We start from the raw sequence: 18,840 nt of genomic DNA on the forward strand, positions 1-18,840 counted from the left end.
CATCATCCCAAACAAACGCCGTACCTGTATTTCCATTCGTGTTTTAACTTTAATTATAAAAATTGTTAGGGGGAGTCACTAATTCCTTTTACCCTTTCCTTTGTTCTTGTTTTACTATTGAGATACATTTACACGCCATAGAATTCACCCTTATAAGGTACAAACTTCAGGGGCTTTTAGTACACTCACACGTGCTCTGTCAACCATCACTACTGTCTATTCCAGAACATTCTCATCACTCCAGAAAGAAACCCCATACATGTTATGTCACTCTCCACTCCCCTCATGTCCCAACCCCTGGCCACCACCAGTCTGCTTTCTGTCTCCACACATTTGCCTGTTCTGGACATTTCGCAGGCATTAATGGAATCATAGCATACGAAGCCTTTTGTGACTGGCTTCTTTCACTCAGCATGATGTTTCCAAGGTTCATCCATGTAGTAACAGGTGTCCGTACTTCATTCCTTTCTGTGGCTGAATAATATCCCCCCGTATGGACCACAGTTTGCCTGTTCTGTTGAGGGCATTTGGGTGATGCGCACCTGTGGCCCTTGTGCATAATGCTGCCGTGAACATTCATGGACAAGTTTTCTTGTGGAGAGAGGTTTTCGTTTCCCTGGGGTAGATTTCGGAGTGGAATTGCTGGATCATATGGTTACTTTGTTTAACTTTTTGGAGGAACTGCCAGACTGTTTTCTGCAGTGGCTGCCCCATTTTTACCCACCAGCAATGTATGAAAGCTAATTACTTTTCTCATAGGAAAGCAGAAGATTAGTCCTTGAGCTCTTTATTCAAATTTCCCCTCGAAAACCACTCCTGGAGTCCTCAATGAATAATTAGAACTCTCCGGACAGGGGTCTGACTGAGAACGGAGGCCCACACTGCCTCCAAGCCCAGCCGTGGGGCTACTGCGGCCCGGGCAGAACACATGCACTGGTTCACTTGCATCTGTGGCCTCAGGAGGAAGCTGGGCCCTGACGGCAGATTAGGTCCTCAGCTCATGGATCAGGGCTGTCCACTCACTCAGCTCCTGGGCCCCGAGAGGAGTGGTGCCTGCCACACCCCATGCTCCCTCCCTCCCTCCCTCCCGGCTGCCACATGCTCACACCCATTCAGGGGAGGCGAGTGCTGTGCTGGGGCTGCAAGGGAGGCAGTAAATCAGACTGAGCCACAGAGGTGCACGAGCAGGGCACACGCACACACAGGCACAGTTACGTCCCTCCCAAGAGCACTGATAACAGCTACCATTTTCTGAGTAGCTACTGAGTCCCCCCGCCACGCCCCCCCACCTCCCTTCTGAGCTCAGTCTGCTGGGCTTACCCATTTGGTGCTCCCTATGGACGGGCTGAGACTCTCCAGTTCCACAGGCTCAGGACTGGACACTTGCTTCCTCCCCAGTGCACCCCCTTCTCACTGCCCCTCACCACCCACTCAGGCCTGACTCACCCCGACATCCCCTGTTCCCCACAACCTAAATCTTATCAACTCCACTCCTGCTGGCTCTGCCACCTCTACTGACTTCTCCCTAGTTCAAGTCCGTTACCCCTCACCCAGAGGATGCCATGACCCCTCTGCCCTCCAGACTATTCTCTGCTCCGTAGCATGGTGAAATGCCCATGCTTCCTTGCTGAAAGCCAGCCCATAGGCTTCTAGTTCAACATGGTGGGTTAGTCACACACATCTATCTCTGCTCCCTCCTGAAGCCCCACTAAAATAATTAAAATACATCTACAAGAAAGAAGAGGATAGGAGAGGGGCTACGAGCAGCAAGGGATTTCATTTCTGCACGTTTATAAAAGATGGTGGGGGTGGGGGAGACCGGGGGTGACAGCTGAGAGGGAGCCACAGGCATGGAGAAGCCAGGGGAGGCTCCAGGGCTGGGAGTACAGGTGCAGCCCAAAGGTGGAGGGGGAGATGTGAGGCTGAATGCAGGGGTGTGAATTCACTGTTACGGGCAGAATGGTCGGGTGCCCTGACTCCCCAGCCATCACCCACCCCCCAAGTACATTCAGTGTGAGTCTGGACAGGCATGCACTCCCCCAGACAGATGAGGAGGAGGAGGAAAATGAACCAGAGGATTCTCGGCAAAATGGATGGCCCTGGAAAAGTGGCCTCTACTTCTACTCTGGGTATGTCCCCCGTGTGTTGTTGTGAAGGGAGGTCTGCAGTCCGATGATCTCTGCTCATGAACCAGGGGCTCTGAGCAAACTGGCATGGCCCTGCTCTGAACTGTGGTCACCAGAGCCCCAGGAAACCCGAATTCTGCGCCCTCCAGTCCTCCAAAGCCAGCTCTGATGCCAGCCCTCCCATTGCTGAACCTGGCAGCCCTGTGGGTTCCGGCCCGCAGGGACACCCTGGAAGAAAGCAGGGCGTTGCTGCACACTTCACTCCTGCTGCTGCCTCAGCTCCTCCTCCAGCCCTTCATTTCTTTAGCCAAGGTCATCTCTGGGCATCTGCCTTTGGCTTATAATGCTAACTGAAGAAATTTCAGAGTCTGGCCTTAAAAATCCAAGTCTTCATAGTTTAAAAAAAAAGTCTAAGAAACAAATGAAGGAGATGTTCCCTCTGCCTTGCAGCTGTGGAGAAAGGAACATCTTCAAGACCCAATTTGAAAAAATCTCGCATGGGGAAGTCCACGTGAACACCCTTCCCGGCTTCTGGTGAATGTGCACACTGGGGTGGATATCCTTCCCTCCTTTCCGATCTCCTGCAGGCTGCTTGCAGGGCTCCCAGGCTTCAGAATCTATGCCATGTCTTGGGGCGGGGGTCCTCCCAACAGGTCCCTGTAATTCTGATCGGTTGTCGTACTTGACATTTGTTTTGCCCGGCAATGACGTGAACGGGGCCCACGTAAACACAGGGGCTGAATAAGATGTTCCCCCGCAGTCCTTCTCTTCCAGAACACGTGGTGCCGGCTCAATAAAACCCACTCTGTGGAGGATTACTGAACAAATCATTCAAGAGCCTGTTTTTTACTTAAATTAGTATCTCTTTTATCATATACTAATTTATATCTATATATGGGTCTATTTTTGGACTTCATTTTTTTTCTATTGATCTATTCCATTTTGTACCCATACCATAATGTTTTAGTAACTGTGGCTTTATGTTTTAATATCTGGTAGGACTTGGTCTTCCTTAATGCTCAGCTTTAACTTGTTTTCATGGTTATTATGGATTATTTTTGCATCATAAACTGGTTTGTCTAGTTACCTACAAAAAATCCCATTGACTTTTTGGGCATATTTACTAGGACACAACTATATTTTATGCATTAATGTAAGGAGATGACATCTTTATAAAATTGAGATTTCCTATCTTTTCTGAAATTTTAATTTTTTTTTTAATCTGGCTCTTGCACATTTTCGTTAAGCTTATCATAGTCGTATCTTTCCCTCATGACATCTTGTAACTGGTGGTTGTTTACCAGGAGGCAGTTTCTGTGTGCTCATTTATGCCTAGACTTCTCCAGGCCCTGGCATGGAGGGTTTCTCTTCATTGATTCTGTTGGTTTCCAGGCAGGCAATCATGGCGTCTTCACAAGACGATGGTTTTCCTCCTTCTTTGCAGTTGTGATGCTTCTCTCTGTATGACATTAACCAGATAGATCGTGAATGGTAGCAGCAACAGCAGCTTATCTTGCTCCTGACTCGCACAGGGGAGCTTGACGTGGTCTGCCGGCTTGCAGAGGGTGAGTATTATCAGCCAGGGAAGGCCCAGAGGGGTCACATGGTCTGGCCGCATCCTAGCAAGATAAGGTGGAGGCAGTGGGGTGGATGTGAAGTGACTACAACAGTGGATGTGGGCAGTAAGAAAGGCCTGAACTGAGGTCATGGAGGGAAGAGGCCCCGGGGTAACAGGGGCCACCGCATGGCTGGAACCGGGGTATGGGAAGGAGGAAGGGAGGGGTCAGGATGGCCCCTGCAGGGACTGGGCACTGGTGCGGAGCTCTTCCAGACACGCTGAGTTTTCAGAATGTGTGGGACAGTCAGGGGGACTGGCACCGAGAGCTGGAGCTGCTGGCCTGGAGCTCAGCACCGAGAGGAGCTCTGCTACAGTTGCCCTGCCACATCCTGAGGCCCCCGCACTCTGGGCACCTGGGCCTCACCTTCGGCACCGAGGGCCTGGTGCCTTCGCTGCCTCTGCCTTGTTTGCCACCCCCCCTTCTCTGCTGTGCACCTTCTTGCTTGAGAGCTCAGTCCACCCCCTTCATGGAAGCCTCCCTGACCACAGGCTAGGACAGGGCACTGTCCATTGCCCTCTCTGCACCTGTCCTTCAGACTCTTTAGAAAATGTGATGAAACATTCCGTTGCATTGTGTAAGGTCCATCTTCCCCGCTGACAACCTGTCTTCACGGCTGTATCATGTGATTGATGTTCATGTATTTGTTGAGTAGATGAGTGGGATCATCTTGGGTGGTAGCCGTCCTTATTCCCATTTTATGAATGAAAAAAGTCTCAGATTGTATAGTAGCCAATGGCACAGCTGGACTGGGAGCCCAGATGGAACCAGGAAAGGGAGGAAGATGTCCTGGGAACACGTGGACGATGAGAAGAGGGCCCTGGATAAAGCATCAGGAATACTTCCACTGGGAGACAGAAGGTGCACGGTCCCTGGCACACATGCTCTCTTGTCCCAAGGGGAACAGCTCGGCTCCAGCTCAGATGCACTGTCTGTCCTCCCATGCAGCAAGCCCTGCCCTCACTGGGCAACTTCTGTAGAATGGGGCTAGGTCCAAGTTAGGGGCAGGTAGGAGTGGTCCATCTGACAACACTGCCAGCCATGCTGTCCACACCAGCTTCATCAGAATTGAGCCGGTGGTTTGGAGTCCGTTCCCCTGATGTCCTTCTCCATGGGTTTCTATGTGGCATTTCCCATTTCTACCTCGAGTCCCCATGCTGTCCCGTGCCCTGAGGGATTGGACCCTGACGCCCTGCAGCTTCGCCCTGGCAGATCACAGAGGGCGAGGAGTAGAGTGTTCCTGCTCCTCTGGGGGGAGTTGCAGTCCTGGCTGTGTCGGTGACCTTGTAGAATCCATCTCTGCCTCCAGGAAGATTGTCTAGACCCTGGGACTTGCTCCTGCAAGTGCGCCCACTAGGGCTGGTGCACAGGGCTTCACCCTGCCACATCTCTGCAAACGGTCTCCTCTTCAGCTGGAAATGCCAGCGGAGGCCCTATCAGTAGGAGGCTAAGGAAGAGGAGTGGGGCGTTTACCCCCTAAAGCCCCAAGGGTTAAGAGCCACGGCTCTAGAATCACACACTGGATATGGGTCACAGGGCTTAGTCAGCGACTATGTGACCTTGTCCAAGTTTCTAAAACAACCTCGGTCTCAATTTATCCAAAAGATGGGGGAATAACACTGTCACAGGTTTTTGTTGGTGTTAAATGAGATGTCTTTAAAACAATGCAAGGTATAACAGTGAGTGCTGTATGTATCGTTAAAGGGACAGAAAGCAGAGAAGGAAGAGGGATAGAAGCCTTCTGGGCCCAGAGAGGACACGCACAGGCTGTCAGAACAAAACCAAGTTCTGCCAACTTTTCTTCCAAATCTATATTAGGGCTGCAGAGGAAACCAATCATCGCATTGCGCGTATTAAAGTCCATTGAAGTTTAAGAACACTCCGAAGGGAATATTACCCCAAGTCTTCCCTCCTAGTTTTCTCCCTGAAAGGTGTGCATTGTGACTCTGTGTGTTGCCCAAACTCTGGAGCTTGGCTGTGGCTGACCAGAGATGCCCCTGGTGGGGCCAGAGGTTTGTGGCTGCCATTTACCCCTTTCCCTGCCGGTGCCCCCTCTGTGTGAAGCACTAATGTTCAGCACCTCAGTGGGATAGCAGCAAAATGACATGGTAATGAGGTACGCCAAGCCCTCTCCCCTCTGACAAGAAGCAGCAGTGAATAGCCCACTCCTGCTGGAGATGATTCTGCGCAACAGGACTTGGCGATCTTGCTGTGCTTCTGGATCTGCGCGTGTCGCTCCTGTGATGTTTTGGAGAACATGCAACATTAGGAAGCTCTGAGGGCCAATAAAACACTGAATTGTTTAAAAATTGCCAGTGCTTGTAGGAATAGTGGAAGGAATTAAATATGCCAGAGAACCGATCAACCTCTTAATAGAAGAGTCTGACGGAAACCAAACAATACCACTTAGGAGAAAACGACTGGATAAGAAGAAAGGAAAGAAGAAAGTCTCTGAAGCATAAGTAATCGTGGGCAGAGCCTTTGCCACAATCAGTCATCACAGCAGAACTTTCCCACAGGAGCACTACGCTGAGTCCAGGAAAAAACAACACTGCGATAATCAGATGTTTGCAATGCATATCCCTAGAAATCAGTGCCATAAAGTGTACCCTAAAAGATTAATATATCTTAATTACATATTTATTGAACTTCATTTAAAAATAAATTTTGTTTTAAGAGAAGCAAGGGCTGTTTCAGTGAGTGAATAAGTAAAGTGCACATTCTATTTCTTTCTTTAGTTCTGTCAATTTTTGCTCCAAGCTTTTTAAAGTTCTCTTATTAGGTACATTCAGGTTTAGGATGGCTATACCTTCCCGATGAACTTGTCTATTATCATCATGAAATGTCTCTAGTTCTGATAATGCGCTTTGTTTTGCAGTTTAACCTTCCCATCTTGGAATTTTAGTTTTATTTACACCATTTGCAACTTGTTCTCTGTCCCTCCTTTCTTGAATTCTTTTGGGTGAATCACATACTTTTTATTTTTATTTTTTTATTTTTATTTTTTTAAAGATTTTATTTATTTATTTGACAGAGACAGCCAGCGAGAGAGGGAACACAAGCAGGGGGAGTGGGAGAGGAAGAAGCAGGCTCCCAGCGGAGGAGCCTGATGCGGGGCTCGATCCCATAACGCCTAGATCACGCCCTGAGCCAAAGGCAGACGCTTAACGACTAAGCCACCCAGGTGCCCCCGAATCACATATTTTTAATATCCCATTTTATCTCCTGTGCTGACTTGCCTAGGTATTGTTTTACAGGTTGCCCTAGAAATTATAACACTCATCTTCAAGCCGTCATAGTCTGCCTCTAAATTCGATCACAGTGTGTCACGGACACTGTGAGAACCTCACAATAACATAATTCCACATTCACCCTTTCCTGCCCATCGTACTTTTCATGTCTTATATTTTCTTTTTTTAAAATTTAAATTCAATTAGCCAACACATAGTACATCATTAGTTTCAGATGTAGTGTTCAACAGTTCATCAGTTGTGAATAACATCCAGTGCTCAAGACATCACGTGCCCTCCTTAATGCCCATCACCCAGTTACCCCATCCCCATCCCCCCTCCTCTTTCAGGACCCTCAATTTGTTTCCTGGAATTAAGAGTCTCTTATGGTTTCTCTCCCTCTCTGATTTCTTCCCATTCCGTTTTCCATCCCTTCTCTTATGGTCTTCTGCACTGTTTCTTATATTCCACATATGAGTGAATTATCATATGATTTCACTCATATGCGGATTATAGTTTATTTCTATGTTGTAAACTTAAAAAAAAATTTAAAGTCTTTTCAAGAATTCAAAACCATATATAAGTAAGTCAGATCTAGAACTATACAAAATATATAAAATAAACTATGTAAAATGAAGCTAAGCATGTTTCTGTATTTGGCCTCACCATCCCTGGTGTTCTTTACTCCTGCCTGCAGCTCCAGTTCCAGGGGCCTCAGTCTCTCCATCCTGAAGAGCTGCTTTTGGCATTCCAAGTAGTGCAGGTCTGCTAAGACGCGTTTGTTCAGACTTCGTAAATCTGAAATTGTCTTTATTTTGCCTTCATTTTGGGAGATAATTTTCTGGATACAGAAATCTAGATGGACTCTTTCTGCACAGCATGGATGTTATCCCTTCATCCTCTGCTCTCCACTGTTTCTAGGAAAAGTCAGCTGTAATACATACTGTTCTTTGTATATAACATGTCTTTTTCCCTTTGTTATCTTTCAGGGTTTTCTCTTTATCTTTGGTGTTTGTGAGTTTGACTGTAATGTGCCTAATGTGTGGTTCTCTTTGTGTTTAACTTATTAGGAATTTGTTGAGCTTTCTGGATATGCAGATCAAGAATTTTAATCAATTTTGCAAAGTTCTCAGCCACTTTACCTTCAAACTCTCCGTTCTCCTCATGAGATGCCATATATACACAAGGTTAAACCATTATATTGCCTCACATATTCTGGACTCTCTGGTTGGCTGGGTGGTTTTCACTTTTTTCCCCGTTTTGTATTTCATCTGGGACACTTCCTACTGGCCTGTCTTCAAATTCATGGTTCTTTCCTACACTGGGTCCAGTGTGCTGTGAAGCAATCTGATGGATTCTTAGTCTTGCCATTGTATTTTTCATTTTTTACATTTCTATTTGAGTTCTTTCTATGGTTTTCACATCTCTATTAAAATTAATCATCTCTTAACACATATTGTCTACTTGTTCATTTAGATACTTTGGCATTTTTATAATTTAAAAAATCTGATAGTTCCAACATCTGGGCCATCTCTTTGGTTGACTCGTATTGATGGCTTACTCTCTTAGTCATAAGTCACATTTTCTTACTTCTTAGGTCTTAAAATTAAAAAAAAAATTATTTGCTGGACATTTTGCATAAAAGGACAGTAGAGACTGAAGTAAATATTTACTTCCTAAAAAGGACATGCCATTTTTTATGTCAGGTCACTAGAGCTGGGAGCAAAGTCAATTTGATCTGTGGTTGGGCTGGGTCTGGACTTTATTGAAACTTCGGTTGATTTGATTCACTCTTGGCTTGTAATGTTTTGAAACTGGGATCAGAAATTTCCCTTCTATGGGGTCTGCAGTCTGAGGACTGGCACAATTGCCAGGATTTCTTGGAGCTTTGCAGTTACACTGTCAGTGTTTCAGGCCACAGGAGATCTCTCTTTGTGTTACCAACCAGCTGCCAGCTTTTTGGGTTGCTAGGAAGTTTGCTTTGCCCTCCAGTGTCACCCAGCTTTCTGCACCGTGGAAGAGCACATCTGTACCAGAATGCCTGTCGGGGGGCTGTGGGTTCTCCTAGCCTTCTGCCATAACCCAGACCTTGGCAGCTGAAGGTCCAGGATGCTGTGGGTTGACTACTTTCAGCTGCCCTGCTCTGCCCTCAGCTTTGATGTCTGCCCCTAGACCCTCTGTAAAGACTCATGGGAAGGAGTTGATAAGTGATGGGATCTGTAGCTGGGGCACTTTAGAATTCTGTCACAGCAGCCCACATGTAGTTAAGCTTAGCTGGTCTCTTCCTCCCCACTGTAAGACAGGGTCCTCCTGTAAACTGGCCCTCCACCGGTGATGAGAGAAGCCTTGGGTTTCTTCTTTTCTGTGAAGGGCTTATCACTGTCTGGAGTTCTGTTCACTTAGTTGTATCCTCAGCTCTCTGGTAAATTCAGAAAAACTAATTTTGTAATTTATTTAGTTTGGTTTTATTGTTAAGACTTAGAGCAACCGTCTCTTGTGATTTTTTCCTCTTCTACATCTTAACTGGAAATTCATCCTTTAGTGTTGTCATGAATTACAACTTAAAAAACAGCCCCACTAAGATAGCCACGTGTTAGGACATCTAATCCAGTACAGGATGAGGTGTGCATCAGAAGAAAGGTGCAGAAGGGGTCATGCTAACTTTCCAGGGGATGTGGCCTATAAACTTGGCTCCTCCTTCACGTGGCAGTGTGACCCAGGAATCCAAACCACAAGGTTGCAAGGAAGTTCTTCAGCGCTGTTAGTGGTAACCCAACAAAAACCCTCTAAGTTGTTCTTGGCCTTCTAGGCACAGAACATCTCAGGCAGTCACAGAAGTTCAGCCTGGAGTACCGCAGAGCACACATATAATTCTCCACAACAACAGTCTGCTTACTCAGAGATTACTGAAGCCTGGTATAAACTCATTAATGAAGCAGATAGAATATGCGATTTAATTTCATCTTTAGTGGAGACACACCTAAATTGTGGCCAAACAAACGGCTGCACTGTTGCTGTGTGGCAAGGACAGCAAGGCTATGTTCCGGGGCCTACACGGACAAGGCTGGTTCTGGTTCATGCAGCGTGTCCGTCATGGGGCAGCTGGGGTTCTGCCTCAGCGTGATCTACGTCCTGTGATTCAGGAGTGCAGCCCAGCCCGCATCTGGAACAGTGATGGCTGTCACGGCAGAGGAAGAAGAGAGTCTGGAGAACCACGTGTGACCCAGTGGTGACAAACAGCATTGGTATTCACATGCCATTGCCTGAAGCAAGTCACATAGCCACACCTGAGTCAACGGGTGAGGAAGTACACTCTTCCTCTGGGGAGGAAAACAAAGATTTTTGAATAATAACATACTGTACCACACAGCCCACCCTCTGGTCACGCATATTTGCTTTCCTCCTCCTTGCCAAGGTCCCATCTGAGCAGGGTATCAGGATTTTGTGCCAGGTCTTGATGTGGCTCCTCTTGCTCTGTAGGTCAATGGACTAAAGAGTCAAGGCTCTTTCCCGGCACAAGCTGATGTTGGGTGGGACAGATGGCCGCAACAAACACACCCGTCTGGAAAGGGAAGAGTGCAAGACACATGGTAGTCAGTGGTGCACAGCATTCTCATTGGGTAGGTGCTGAGAGGGCCCTTCTCTGGCCTTTGATTGGGCCCTGAATCTGTTCCCCAGGAGTATATTCCTAGTCCATTGCTCTCCATGGCCTTTTATCCATTTCCTGGGATTTCCTTTTCCATTATATTTCTTGGCTACATGTAAGAGGGCAGTGAGAAATTCTCTTTCCCTGGGGGATGAGCATGTATCCCAGCCAGCTTCTTCCTGTAGGAGATGTGGGGCCCTAGGTTTTAAGTCTCCAACAATCAACACCTCTTTTAGTCCAGACTGCTGGTCCTCTGGCCAGTGCAACTCTCAGAAATGTAATCAGTTCCATTTCACTTCATCCAGCTCCACGTGCCAGCAGACCCACCCACAATTCATTTGGAGATGTATCCTCTCTCTAGACTTCATTGCAGTTACCTTGAGTTTATCAGGAGTTTGTGGGAAAGCTGCCACTAGTCTCTTTTTGTCTGGAGCTACATGGTCAAACTAAAAACTTATGGGTGTCCCCTTGATTCTTTCAGAGACATTAACAGTAGCCATTAAGGTCACACCTTTAATTTGTTAAAGGCGGTGTTTTAATTGGCTTTTGTTGTTCAAAACCCTTTTCAGATTCTTCTTTTACTGGTTGGAGATGAGAATCATTTTTATATTCAAATGCATAAGACTCCAATTTTCTGGAATTTCTATTCCCTTTCATGCCTACTTGTACACTGGCCAATTCTTTTCTGAGTTTGTTTCTTACAGTACGTTGTCACATTCAGACAAGCCCAACAGAGCATGTCCTAGTGCTCTGTTGGCCCACTCTGCCCAAAGCCTTAGCTCATTAGGATATTATTTGCCTCAAAATTATCACAAAAGACAATTTCACCAAATGTTATACCATTTACCAAATGCCATCCTCCAGCCTCCAGCAGATGTCTCCTCTATGCCTGCACCCACTTTCTGAAGCCAGTGCCACATGTTTTAGGATTCATTGTACAACCTCTTACTTCTGGCACCAAGTCCTATAGATCCTGCGAAAGGCCAAGTGACGCTGCCATATAAACTACTCCCAAATCTTACTGCCTACAGCAAGGATAGCTTGTCTTTCATCTCCACTGTATTCTGTCCCCAGGCCGGTCTGCCACACGTGATGCAGGACGAGGGACCGGTCTCTATCAATGTCGCCAGCCATGGTGACAGAGAGAAAAGAAATCAAGAGGAATCATCTGCAATTTCTTAAAGTCTCAGCTTAGAGGGACACATGTCACTTTTGCTTACATTTTGTTAGCGAGAGCAGGTCACAGGCCCAAGTCTGACATCTGCTGGGTAGAGAAGCACCACCTTCCCCCCAGAGAGGGGGCGCGGCCCACAACACTCTCTACCGCACTTGCCTTATGAGAGAATATCTCAGGAGAGCTCCCCCAGAAGGTCTGAAAGAAGTAAAATTAATATATCCTGCAGCAAAAATTTCTTTTTCAAGTTTCACTCTGAAAATGTTGAGTTGAATGCACACCCCATAAGGAAAGATTTTTACCTGCATTTCGTAAAACTATTAGGAAACCACCTAACTGGGCAAATATGTAATGATTACTGTATAGAGAGATGCCTTGTGGCCTGTCTTGGACGTGCAGGGTAGAATGGCTATCTTCCATGTGCATTTGAAGCTGCTGAAGCTGGTGGCAGAGGCTCTAAGATCGGTCCTAGACTGATGTGACTCCGGGGGCAGGTCCCAGCTCTCGGGGTCTCAGGCTTTCAGTGATCAAGATCACAGCTTTACAGAGGATTTCTAAGACTTGTTCCAAGTCTCCATTTTTATATGTAACCTATGTATCCTTAAAGGTTTTTCAAGGAAATTGCTAGTCTTTGAAAATGTTACTAAATATTCCAGGATAGAATATCAACTTTCCGTTTGCTTTTGAGTTTCAAACAATAAGACATTTGCATGAAACAAACATTTTTAAAAGTATACTTGATCTTGTGGCTTTTTACCATGTGCTATTCTAGTCTTCTGTTTGGAACATAAAAATCATTTCCACAGCGACTAATTATAGTCTAAGTCACAAGCACGGGGGATTAGAGGCAACCATCATGCAAATATTAAAAGCTTATCTTTGAAGTTCTCTCAAGAACGAATACAAGCTAATAAGATGCAGAAAAGACATACACAGTTTCCAGCATAGACGTGAACTTCTCACGTTGGCTTTATGGCTGATCAGCTTAACGTGAATCTGAAGAGAATTATTTTCTGCCCGATACTTCATGCCTTTTTGAAAAATCAGTTGAGCATATTTGTGTAGGTCTATTTCTGGCTTCTGTTTTCTGCTCCATTGGTCTCTGCCAACACCCCACTCTCTTGATTACTACATATTACATCTTAGGATCAGGTAGTGCCTCTTCCCACTTTATTCCATGTCAGGATTGTTTCAGCTATTCCAGGGCCTGTGCCTGTCCACAAAAATCTAAACTAAGCTTATTTACGTCTACAAAGCACTTCCTTCGGTTTTAATAGGGCTTGAATTAAGCCTACGGATAAATCTAGGAAGACCGGACACATTCACATGCTGGGTCTTCCATTCCGCGGGTGTAGTGTGTCCACACTCACGAGGTCCTCTTGGACAGCTTTCCCTGGCACCGTGTAATCTAACGCATTTGGCTCCTGCACACCCTTCGTTGACTGCGTACTTAAGTACGTCATTATCTCTGGATACTTTGTATATGACGCCATTATCTTTGGAGGGATTTTAAATGGTCTTGTGTTTTAAATTTTGATTTTCTGCATGTTCTTTGTCAGTTTATAGAAATGCAACTGGATTTTGTGTGATAGTGTGTCTTGTGACCTTGCTGAACTTCCTAGCTCTAGGAGTTAAAAAAAAATTCTTTTCATGTATGTTCTTTAAGACTTCTATGTAGACAATCCTGCCACCTGCAAACAGAGACAGTTTTACTCCTTCCTTTCTAAGCCGCATACCATTTATGTCTTTTTCTTGCCTTATTCAGTGGCTAGAGCTTCACCATCATTCAATACTAATAAGTTGTTCCACATCTTGGAGGGAAACATTCAGCCTTTCACCATTAAATGTGCTGTTGGCTGCAGGTTTTTTGAAGGTGCTCTTTACCAAGTTGAGGGAGTTCCTCTCTCTAACTTTCTGAGAATTTTTATCGTGAATGGGATGTTGAATTTTGTCAAATGCTATGTCTGGGTCAACAGAAAACATCACATTATTTTTATTTGTTAGCTTAATCACATGTGGATTATATTAATTGATTTTCAAATGTTTAACCAATCTTGAATGCCTGAAATAAATCCCACTTGGAAATGGCAAACAATTATTTTTAGACATTGTTGGATTTAGCTGGCTGATATTTTGTTGAGGATTTTAGGGTTTTCACCTAAGTTATGTGAGTGATATTGGTCTGTAGTGGGTTTTGGGTTTTTGTTGTTGTTGTTGTTTACTTAACTTTTACTCTCTTTGGTTTAAGCATCAGGTAATACCAGCTTCGCAGAATGAAGTGGGAAGTGTTCCTTTCTCTTCTATTTTCTGGAAGAAGTTATATATAATTGGGTGTTAATTCTTCTTTAAATGTTTGGTAAAATACTCCAGGGAAAGCATCTAGGCCTGGAAACTTATTTTTCAGAAACTTATAAATTACAAATTCAATTTCTTTAATGATTATAGGACTATTCAGATTACTTATTTCACCTTAGCTGGAGTTTGTAGTTTATGGTTTTCAAGAAATTGTTCTGTTTCTCCTAAATTGTTGGATTTTTGAGCATAAAGTTGCTTATCATATTCCTTTATTATCCTTTTGATGCCTGTGAAATCTGTACGAATATCCTCTATTCCATTCTTGATAGTGATGATTTGTGTCCTATTTTTATTTTTGTTGGTTTATCAATTTTATTGATTTTTTTTAAAGAATCAGCTTTTGTTTCATTGATCTACTCTATTGTTTTCCCAGTTTCAGTTTTATTGGTTTCTGCTCTTATCTTTATTATTTCCTTCCTTGTCTTGCTTTTCATACCTCAGGAGAGAGGGCACGGGTGTAATAAAATCTATCACATGCTTAAAAAACTCTGTGTTATGCTATATCCTCACTAGAGGGAGAGTGAAACATAAGAAAGGACATCTTCTGGGAAGAAGCCGGGTCAGCACTTGTGTTTCAGGTACAGAGGAGGGAAAAGAGGCAAAGATAAAGCACAAACGACGAGTTTAGGAAGAGGTGCTGAGCACCCTCAGTCACCAGAGAATGCGAGTCAGAATCCCAGTGAGAGGACCCCTCACACCCCCCAGGACAGCTGGAACCAAACAGACAGATAATAAAAAGTACTGGCGAGAACGTGGATAAACTGGAACCCCGTATGCTGCTTGTGAGAGTGTAAAGTGGTGTCGCTATCTCGTTCCTCAAAAAATTAGATACAGTTGCCATGGAATTATACATTTTAAAATGGTTAAGATGGTAAATTTTATGTTACTGTGTCTTACCACAAGAAAAAAAGTCAAACACAGAATCACTATATGTCGCAGAGATTCTGTTAGGTATCTACCCATTGGAAATGAAAACACAGATCCACACAACAGTTGTATGCGAATGTTCACAGCAGGGTTATTCCTAATAGGCAGATGGAGACCACTGAAATGTCCAACAACTGTGAATGGATAAACAAATGGAAGATTATTTGCTTGTTTAAACCAAAATATATAGAATATGTGATTCCATATAATGGAATACTATTGAGCCATAAAAAGGAGCGAAGTACTGATATTTGCTACCACAAGGATGAACCTTAAAAATATTATGTTCAGTGAAAGAAGCCAGACACAGTAAGCCACATATTGTATGATTCCGTTAACGTGAAAAATCCGGAACAGATGAATGCAGAGAGATAGAGAGTAGACTCGCGATTTCCATGGGGGAAGGAAAAATGGAGAGTGACAGGAATGGGGATGGGGTTTCTCTTTGGAGGGATGGAAATGTTCTGGAATTAGGCAGTGGCAATGGTTGCAAAACCTTGTGATGTATTAAACACTGCTGAATTATACACTTTAAGAAGGTGAATTTTATGGTATGTAAATGAGATCTCAATTTTAAAAAGAACCAAATGGAGCAAACCAAGGAGAAGGACATCTCCCTGGAGCAGTGGGCCAGGAGAGAGCAAGGGACTTGGAAGTACCCAGGGTCAGTGACGGACCCCTGCAGAGACTCTGAACTGGGGCTCACAGGTGGGCAGCGCCTGAGTGTGCTTATGCGGGCTGCGGACCCCATCGCCAACTACACCCTGAAGAAAGGTAGTCATTGTCTTAGATGGGAAGAGTTCCAGGCTTCTAATTGGAAGAAGAAAAACCTAAGTCGGTAAAGTGAAAGTTTGTTTAAAAAAGCAAGAATGAGCCAGCAATGAGAAAGAACAAGGAGTAACTATAGACTTTTCTTGTACTTAAACAGTAACTAAGGACTCCAGTGGGGTTGGAAATAGGATTTCCCTGAAGGCAAACATGGATGGTTTTTATTGTTTTTTTTGGGGGGGGGAGGTGAAGTTAACAAGGGGAAATGAACAACGCTAGAGTAGAAAATGGAAAATAAAGGGAATCCTCATGAAGACTGCCATGTAAAGTTGTACTGGTTGTGCACTGCACAACTCTAGGAGGTGCCATTCACACTGATGTGTAAATGTGTGGCATTGCATAGAGCTGTGCAATGCACCATTCTGATTTCCTGTTTTTGGCAATAGATGATGCTTCCTCTTTTGAGACAGGAATCTTTAAAGACAGAGGAGGACATACAACGACATATTGAGGCAAAGTGGGAGGGAGTTCAGGGGCTCATGTGTGAGGCCCTCTTCTTTGTCATTTAAGTAAAAGGTGAGGTTCTCTTTCAAGATTAAGAGAGGAGCAGACATTTGTGGCAAGTCAAAAAACATTTGGAGCAGCTGATGAGTAGAGACTAGTAAGTGTCCCTCTCAGGTTGGATGACCCAAATATATGGTGGACTCACTCACTCACCACTTTATGGCTTCCTGCAGCACCTTGGGGGTGAGCAATAGGAAAGCAGAGAATGGGACCACCCAGGGCTGGAAACATGCAACCAGGGAGGGGAGAAGTAAAGGGAGCAGCAAGTCCTACATGGGGCAGCTAATGGAGATCAATGGTGAGGCAGGGGTCCATCATGCCTTCATTTCCCTAGTGGTCATCCGGCAGGCCACAACTGCACGCCCAGGCATGCAGGAGGCATGGAAGGGGAGTCTGGGCTGCATTCCAGGTGGGACTTGCAGGAAGGGAACATGTGTAGGGGAGGAGGGCAGGCTGGGAGTGGGAAGGGGGCCTCGAGATCATGGTTGGGAGGTAAGGAGCGGCTGGCGGGAGAAGAACCCAGGTCACAGCTCTGCGAGGTCTCAGTGTGAGATGGGCCCTGCCCAGCAGGGTGGCCGGTGTACGGCAGCACACACTGCCAGGCCTGCCATGCTGTCCACACGCTGCCCCACTGCCTGATGCTCTGCTCTTCTGTGGAGTTTGTTGCTCCCCCTGCGGATGCCATCATAACCCTAATACTCACAACCACTCTTTAAAGCCCATCTCAGTGTACAGCAATGCCCTCTCTCCTCCGTCACCTTGACAACAATACCTTTTCCTGGTTTTTTTTTTTTTTTTAATTCAAATAAGTATTATGGTGGGGGGTTTCTGGAGAGGAGATGCCTTCTGGCCAACAGGACTGTTTGAGTCCCATGCTATTCCCTCATTCATTCACAGAGGTACACTGAGACTCCACATCTCGTGGTACAGGGCCAGGTGGCCCTGCCCTCCATGAGCTGACACTCCAGTGGGACAGGCAGGGTGGAGACAATGGACAGATGCATAGCAGTGGGGAGGGCAGGTCCTCGAGGGAAGCCGAGGCGTCATGCAGTGAGCTGAGGGTGAGTCATGGGGACACTCTGAGAAAGAGCTTCCCGAGGCGGGGGAAGGGAAGGCCTGAGTGAGACGTGCGTGTACCTGGAGCACCCGGTGGCTCAGGGAGGACAAAGAGGAGAGAGGCCAGCACTGATGCTGGATGAGGGGACGGAGAGGGACATGCAGAGGCCCGAGAACACAGAGGGCCAGGCTTTGTGGAGTGGTGGCTCCAAGGTGACTCCTGAGGGTGAGCGGACGTCAAGATAAGGTGGAATGGGTAAGGAGGCCCCCAAGAGGGGCAGCCCGGGGGAGAGGCCTGCAGGGGGAGGGAAGGTGGTGCCTACAGCTGCTGAAGGAGGGGGTGGACAGCAGGTGCGGTGCCTCTTCTTCCTCGTAGCAGAATCCTGACTTAGCTCCAGGCAGCGGCGTACCTGGCCCGGGTGGATATTGTGACTATTCCTCCATAGAGTGGTCGTTACCAGCCTCCCTTGCAGCTGCACAGCCCTGCTCTGGAACAGCAGTGCAAGAGCTGTCTGCAGCAGGGCCCTGGGCAGGACTCCTGCCCCCTGGCAAGGGCAGTCTGAGGGGAGAGCCTGCTCTCTAGCCCGCTCTGCACCAGAGGCAGCCTGGGTACGGCAGTCAGGAGAAGGAAAAGCTGACTACGAACACTGATGCACAAGGACAGGCGTTTGAGGACACTGTAAAACTGCTCAACAAAACCCGAGGCTGTCTGCCTCCAGAATTCTCTTTGAGTGCAGGTCACTGTCAGGCAGGGACTGTCCTCGCAGCCTGATATGCTCCTGGCGCTGATGGGGTGGGGGTGCAGAGAGGAAGCACTTGCACCCGGACCCGCCACATGTACACTCCCATGGAAGGAGCATGGACTCTCATCATGGATTCTTTCAGTATCTCTATTACATTCTCTAGCAATGGGCTACATTTTTGGTGGTGAAGAGCCATCGGTTTTTTTCATAATTAGGGAAATCTTGGCATTCTAGTTATCTACTCCTCTTTTCAAAAGGATTAACTGCTAGAGAAAAATATAATTTCCTTCTTATGAAAATAGCCTTGGAATAACTTCAGGCTTTTAAAATCATGTCAGCATTCTTGCAGATCTGATAATATTGTGAGCTCATATATCTTACCACTGTGAAGTCAGGATGGAAAATACATCATCTCTTTCAGATTCCTGGAATAACTTCAAAAGCTCTGGATCCCCAGATAAGTGTGCAAGAATGCGCAATTCAATCTGTGAAAAGTCTGTGAGATAGAATCCACATTAATTCTGAATCTACCAACAGTGTCCTCGACGTTGCTCCCCATGCCACAGCCCGCCCTCAACCTTCCATCCCCACTGCAGCATCAAGAGCAACATCTCCCACCCATCTGTCAGGGTTCT

General features: G+C 46.0%; 1 protein-coding gene across 1 annotated transcript in view; it reads right to left on the reverse strand.

The window, feature by feature from the left end:
• Window positions 1–18,840, reverse strand: part of POLN (DNA polymerase nu) — a 158,957-nt gene that overhangs the window by 40,438 nt on the left and 99,679 nt on the right. The window contains exon 18 of the mRNA XM_057309675.1: window positions 18,587–18,701. Coding sequence (XP_057165658.1) covers window positions 18,587–18,701 — 115 coding nt within the window. The remainder of the gene's footprint in view (window positions 1–18,586; window positions 18,702–18,840) is intronic.

Source organism: Ursus arctos, unplaced genomic scaffold, assembly GCF_023065955.2.
Source record: "Ursus arctos isolate Adak ecotype North America unplaced genomic scaffold, UrsArc2.0 scaffold_9, whole genome shotgun sequence".
NCBI classification, from domain to species: domain Eukaryota; kingdom Metazoa; phylum Chordata; class Mammalia; order Carnivora; family Ursidae; genus Ursus; species Ursus arctos.